The sequence below is a fragment of the Eubalaena glacialis genome, chromosome X (assembly GCF_028564815.1).
Source record: "Eubalaena glacialis isolate mEubGla1 chromosome X, mEubGla1.1.hap2.+ XY, whole genome shotgun sequence".
NCBI lineage: Eukaryota > Metazoa > Chordata > Mammalia > Artiodactyla > Balaenidae > Eubalaena > Eubalaena glacialis.
Window position 1 is genome coordinate 72917116 of NC_083736.1, and position 6596 is coordinate 72923711.

A 6596-nucleotide genomic window follows, 5' to 3' on the forward strand; every position below is an offset into this window, starting at 1 on the left:
GGCCTCAGCTCAGTGGGGAGCAGTGCCAGAGCAAGAGGGCCTAGAACATAAGGCTGGTACAGGCTCGGGGGGGCAATGGGTACATCCTAGGAATCCAGCCACAGGCCTGGGCAGCAATCAAGCCCACCTTCTCCAGGGAGGGGTTTGAGTGAAAGGATTCAATCCCACAAACGTTCTTTTCTGACCCTGAGGTCTGTAACTGTCCCATCCCACATGTGGTCTGTCCACCTGAGCTCATGCCATGACCTCTGGAAGCGAGTCAGGGTGAGAATATGGGGGAAGGGTGGACCCAAGTGCTCCCCATTGTCCAGGTGCAGTCACTCCTTACTTCCCATCCTCACTGCGCCCATCCCGCCCCTGTCCCGGGTAGCTCATGTTGGGTGGTCTCATATATGGGTCCCCTGATTCTAAGATGAGCTACTCTGAGGAGCCACCCTTCCCAATCTCATTCCATCCACACCCACAGTAGTTGTCAGACATCATAGGATCACAGAGTAGGATCGAGAGCCTCCTCCAGCGAATCCAACATTTTGAGCATCCCGACACCCTGTCGTGGGATTTGGTGACTTCTGCATCATCCCCCTCCTATGTTTTGGGAATTTAACGACAACCCTTGAACAAAACAGATCCGACCCTTGCTTTCGCTCATTCAATGCCTTACAGAACCTGGACCAGCCTCTACTCCCTTTACTCCCTGAATCACATCTTTCTCCCTCAAGGGAGATTATCCCTGATTACTTTTATTCACACACAGGGACACACAGTCACCAACCTGGAATGTCCTATCTACCATCATACCCCTTTTTGTGTAGTAAAACACCGGTCTTTTGGGAAGGCTGTCAGGCAGAACCACCCTCGCCTCACTCAAACACAAATCTGTCCCTCTGAGTTTCAGGCTGGTACAGCCCTGGGTCCTGGCTGAGGGAAGGAAGTGCTCCCCAAACTCCAGTGAGGGGGAAATCGAACATGGAGTTCGGACTCAATCTCATGTGTCCTAAAGAGGTAGTCTGGGAGATTGAGCTGGGACACGGAAATATCATTTCCAGGAAAATCTGTGTCATGGGGCTGGTGGAAGAGTATTTGACGGGGACCATGCAAGAACACAGACCTACTAACCACACTTGCCATAGAACCTGACGGGCCAATTTCCACTCAAGGGTATAGAGACGACCAGGCTGGAGGAGGGTGGTCAGCTGGCTAGGGCAGGGAGGATGTGAAAGCTTCCAGATTGGAGCTCTGGAAGGGGGTCATGAGTTCCTGCTGATGGGGAGGGGGAATGGCAGAGATGAATGGGAACCGCCAGACCCCAAAGGAGGAGGGGGGTTTGGAGAGAACTAGAAGAGGGCCTTCGGGGGAAAGGGAGGACATGCCAATGTGGCCAGGCAGAGCCCACACAGGACCCAGACCTGGGGCACTCCGCTGGCTTGACTGCAGGGATGGTAGCAGAGGCTGGCCCAGAGTCCCCACCACAGGATGCCAGAGATACTGTTCTGGAAAAGGCTCTGATGTGGAGCAGCGCCCTGCCCCGGCCCCCTACCCCTACCCCTCCAGAGAGAAGGCAGAACACAGAATATGAGAGGCACTTTAATTGGAAAATGCCGTGAAACTGGGGTGGGGCGGGGGCAAAACAAGGGGGAGAGGAAGCCCTAGCTGAGGCTGAACAGGAGGGAACGAGCTTGGCCACAGCTCCCAGGCCCCAAAGGTACCAGCTGCTCCTCTTGCAGGAAGACGCTGGGCTCAACCTGTGAAACAGCGGAGTCAGGGAAGAGCCTCAAGCCAGGGCCAGCCCCCAGCCCTGCTCAACAGCCAGGACTGTGGGAAGGGGTACGGTGTGTGTAACACTCACTTCAAAGGGTCTGGAACTTGTCAGCCAGGTACTGCATGGCGGCTGCAACAGGGACAGGCATTAGCAGGCGCTCCAGACAGAGGGATATAGAAGCCCGTCCCCCTATCCCCGTGAGGAACCGCCTAGCCCTGCAACCTGAAACCCCCTCCAGACCCGATGCAAAGAGCTCTGGGCCTGATCACTCCCCACAACCCGAATTGAATGTGGAACCGGTTCCTAAAGGGAAACAAAATGTGCCAGCAGCTCTCATGCTGTGGGCCGTGCCACAACCAGTCAGAACTCGTCACACAAACAAACAAACAATCCAACAAGCACCTTAGAAGCCACACCAAGCAGCAGTTCAAGGGAAAAATCAACGAGGCATCTCTAAAAGTCCGATCAGAAGGAGATTCCCTAGGACTGGTCTGGTTGGCAAAGTGTGCATGCAGTCCAGACAGTACTTTGCTACTTGTACACACGCCCAGCTGTACATGCACAGCCGGCTCCAGGGCCAGGCCTGCTAGGTTCTCCTCCCCACAGGGATGTTGGTCCCTGAGAGGCCGACTGCACCTGCAGCCCACCCCCACCCCAGGTGCCCACCCGGGTTCTGCACTAAGACACTGCTCTCCGTCCCTGGTTCCTCATACCAAGTTTCTCCTTAAGGTCGTCTATTTCTCTCTGTAGCACGAGACACTAGGCCAGCAGACACAGGAGGAAGAGAAATGAGTAGTATACTCTGGCCTCCTCTCTCCTCCACCTTCTCCTCTCCCCCGGGCCCTCCATCCCAGAGCCGGGTGGCTAGACTGGCAAGGGCTCCTCAGTGGAAAGGAGGTGGGTTCCCTCCGTGGGGTACGTGATGGGGGCAGGGGAGGCGGGGCCCCACACATGTCAGTTGAACTTGGACCCAGATCCCACCCTCGAGTTTGGGCCTGCATTTCCAGGAGCCAGAGGAAGCATTACCCAAGGACAGCCCGGCATTCCCAGTGGCTGTTGCTGCCTTTCCGGTCTTGGGGGAAGGTCAAGTGGCTCCCGGTCACCTGAGAGGGAAAGGACACACAATCCAGCTTCCCAGGCTCCCAGTGAGGTGGAAAGGGCCAAGCGGGGTCTAACGTGAGGTGAGGCAGCACCACCCTCCGCTGGCAACAAGCCGCCCCTGCTCTGCCCAGCAGCCCGAACCTTCTCTCTGGGCCTGCCTCCCCTGTTCCCCAGGGGCAGCCATTTCGCCACTGTGGTCCCCAAAGTCTGTGGCTCTGGATTCGACCCTCCCAGAGCTGCAGCCACAGCCAGCACGTGGGAGAGCAATGTGGGCAAACAGGACTTAACAGAAAAGGCTGTTCCCCTGCAAGTCTACACCCAGAGGAGCTGTTTGGGGCACTGCCACCGATCACCCCGGCCGCACAAACCCCACACAGAGGATGATGTGGCTCAAGGCCAGTCCTGCCAGCACCCCGTCTCCTGTGGGAGAAGCTGCCTGGGAGCAAGGCTGTGCCCCCAGCAGAGACAGAGCCAGCGGTTTCTGTTCTCAACCCCTCTCCCCTCCCCTCATATCAAACCCACGACACTCACCTGAGGGGACAGGCCCCCTGGGCATGACTTCTCCCTGGTTCAGGGCCAAGGGCTCTGAGTTTCCTGGATCTTGGGGGCCTCTGGTGTTGAGGTCGCCACTGCTGGCTTTTCCACGATGCATGCGCGGAAAAGATGTCCCTGGCCTGTGAGTTGGCAGCTGAAACAAAAATTTCTCACCGATTTGGACTAAGGATGTGTGTGTGTGTTTGTGTGTGTGTGTGTGTGTGTGTGGGTGTGAGAGAGAGAGAGTTGTGTGATTCGGGGCCGGGGTGAGGCAGGGGATTGGGAAGGGAATTGAAAGGCTGATCTCATTAGCACTTTCTCCCTCAGTCAGCCCCAGGCCAGCAGGCAGAGCTGATCTAGGGACAACACTGGGGCACTGAGAAAGCCCAGGCCCCCTGCAAGGAAGGTCTGGGGAACAGCTAGGAAGTAGGATTCAGGAAGCTGGTGAGTCTAAATACTGAGGCTTTTCGGGGAAGCTTTTAAGGGATCCCCCAACCCAATTCAGCTACCAGCCCTCCCTTCCATCCCAGCACCAGTCTCGCAGAGGAGGCTGGAAACAGGCTAAGGGTGGAGAACTGGGCCCAGCACACCCGAAGTGCTACCTTAATGTTTGTCCCTAGTAAAAGGAGCCCGATATGGCATCCTAATGACCCAGTGACCGAGGGGCACCCAATGACGACCTCTGAGGGATGGACAGAGGCAGCATGGGTGAAGACGTGTGTCCTGGGGGCGGCTGGAGCGGGGGGTGGGGAAGAGTGAGGAGAGAGGAGGAGCATGGCCTACTCACTTGGCCCTTTGCGGCTGGGTCTCTATTTGAGTCCTTAACTTCTCCCGCCACCGCCTCAGACTCCCTTGCCCGCCTGGCCACGGATTTCTTCCCAGCGCCGGTGTGCTTGGACTGTTTGGTTCCCGAAGGGACCAAGGTATACCTCTTGGATCTCCCACGCAGCGGAATACCAGAGATTGGGGGCAAGGTGGCCGGTTCCAGGGGAGTTGCCGAGATTCGCTCTCCCCCGGAAGGGAAGGTTCTCCCCAGGGCAAGTTTGGAGGCTCCCCCGAGGGATTTCTTCTCCTGGGCCCCCTTCTTCCTAGGAGTGACCCGCGGCAGGCCACCTGCAGCAGCAGCAGCAGCAGCTCCCGGGTAGCTGGGCCTGCTGCCCCCCTTCCCCCAGAGCATGCTCCACATTTTCCTAGGGGAAGAGATGCCCTGCTCTCCAACGCCCTGCGTTTCCACAACCGAAGTGAGTCCTCGCGGAGCCGAGGACAGGGAAGAGCCTGGCACGTGAAGGAAATTCTCCCTGACTTGGAAATTCGAGTGTCTGGGAGTGTCCCCGGGATCCTCGGGTCTGCTGGGCTCGGCCTGGCCTCCTCCTCTGGGGTAAGTGCTCAACGTCATCAGCTGTGTCTCACTGAACTCATCTGAGGACTCGGGGTCGGACAGCAGCCAGGCCAGGCCTTCCTCGGGGAGCCGCTGGCGATCCGCAGCCACGTTCAACCTACGCTTAGGGCCTCTCTTAGGGTTCCCCCAGGCCCGGCCCGCTTCGGGCCCACCGAGGTGGAGAGGGCGGGCCGGAGCCGGCGGCGCTTCCCCACAGCTCTGGGCGGGCGCTCCTCGACCGCCGGGACCCGCCTCGAGGCCGGCCCACACGGCGGACACTTCGAAGGCGGCGCAGCTCTCCTGGGACGGGTGTCTGCGGACGCCCGGCACGTCCCAGTCGGCCAGCTGCTGCAGGATGGCCGCCGCAGACTCCTCGGCCAGGTCCAGGAGGTCCCTCGTGTGGTCAGCCGGGGAGCCAGGTCGGCCTTCGCGGCCCCACAGCACCGGCCCTCCCGCTTCCAGCATCTCCCGCTCCGACTGGAAGCCCTCGGGGTCCAGGAAGCCGCCCCCGCCCTCGCCGCTCCGCGGCTCCCCGCCCTCTGGGACGAAACCCGTTCCCCACACAGACACCTCATCGGGGGAGCTCATGTCGCGACCCTGGCGGCGCCGGAACCGGGGCGACGGTCGATGCCCCGAGTCGTGGTCGCGGTCACGGCGGGCGAGGCGGGCGGCGCTCAGAGGGCAGCGGCAGCCACCTCAGGCGCCTCACGAGCTCGCCTCAAACGAAACGACGCGCGGCTTCCAGCGCGCCTCCCACGCCCGCGCCGCGGCCTCCTCATTGGTCCGGGCTCCGCCAACCAGCGGGCGCCTTGTTCGCCCGCCCCCTCGAGGCCTAACCAATGGGGTCGAGGGCCTCTGTTTTGCCCCCAAGCCCGTGGGCGGTCCGGGCAGTGGGCTGGTGAAGGGAATAGAGGGAGTGCCTCCCTCTGTCAAGCCTTGTGGCCCGCCTCCTCCTGTCCCGCCTCCCCTTTCCGGTGAGACTCACAGCTCTGAGCCTCCGTTTCCCATCTACACAGGGGGTCAGGGAGTGAGGGCGCTGGGCTCCAGGGGTGGTGAGGATGAAACGTCAAGATGGAGGCGCTGGACGCCTAGCACGCGCCGAAAGCATTTGCCAGCCTCCCTTCCACCGCAAGCCTTACGACCCAACAGGAGAATGGGCACAGGAGTCCCGCAGTCAGTGATCAGGGGTCGGCCAGAGAGCAAAGGGATCGTATTTTCGTTCTGTAAGGTCTCTGTCTCAACTGCTCCATCAAATGTGGCTCAGCAAACGTTATTGGCAGGCGGGTTTGGCGGACAGACTGGGGTTGGCGGACAGACTGGGGTTGACCTCGCTCCATCAGCCCTTCTCCCACTCTGAGGCAAATTCAAAGAAGAGGAAATCGCAGTGGCCAGTTACACCCCAAAAGATGCTCCCCACTGCTGATCCTGGAGATGTGAACTAAAACCACGAATCGGGTTTCACACACTAGGTTGACAACCTTCAAAGAGCTTAACCATTCCGAGCGTGGGAGAGGTTAGGAGCAAACCCCTGTGGCGGTGGTGCAAGAGATCCATTTGGGAGGTAGTCTGGCAGAATCCATTGAAAGCAACTTAGCGCCAGCACGGACTCTGTGCCTGGCACTCTTCTAAGCGCTGGGCATAAATAGTAATGCATCCGCGTGACACGCCTAGAACTATAGTACCAACTATTACTGGCCTCTTACCGGTGAAGAAACAGGCACTGAGAGGTTCAGCCACTGGCCCAAGGTCATTCGGCTCGTGGGGATCAGCGGCAGGATTGAAACCAATCAATTTGACTCCAGAGTCCTTGCTTTGAGCCCAAGA

At 59.3% G+C, this 6596-nt stretch overlaps 1 protein-coding gene across 1 annotated transcript; it reads right to left on the reverse strand.

The window, feature by feature from the left end:
• Positions 1 to 1847: 1847 nt before the first annotated feature.
• LOC133082555 (uncharacterized protein CXorf49 homolog) lies at positions 1848 to 5360 on the reverse strand. The gene is made up of 5 exons (XM_061179180.1): positions 4182 to 5360; positions 3392 to 3548; positions 2786 to 2862; positions 2473 to 2518; positions 1848 to 1888 (listed from the first exon to the last, which is right to left on the reverse strand). The coding sequence occupies exons 1-5, from the start codon at positions 5358 to 5360 to the stop codon at positions 1848 to 1850; spliced, it is 1500 nt and encodes a 499-aa protein (XP_061035163.1).
• Between the last annotated feature and the right edge of the window lie 1236 nt (positions 5361 to 6596).

Excerpts from the sequence above, each read along its gene's own strand:
- LOC133082555 (XM_061179180.1), bottom strand. The coding sequence starts at position 5,360 with ATGAGCTCCCCCGATGAGGTGTCTGTGTGGGGAACGGGTTTCGTCCCA. Across the intron at positions 2,863-3,391 it reads CAGGGGGCCTGTCCCCTCAG|GTGACCGGGAGCCACTTGAC; the intron begins GTGAGTGTCGTG and ends TTTCCCTCTCAG. Across the intron at positions 1,889-2,472 it reads CGACCTTAAGGAGAAACTTG|CCGCCATGCAGTACCTGGCT; the intron begins GTATGAGGAACC and ends TCCCTGTTGCAG.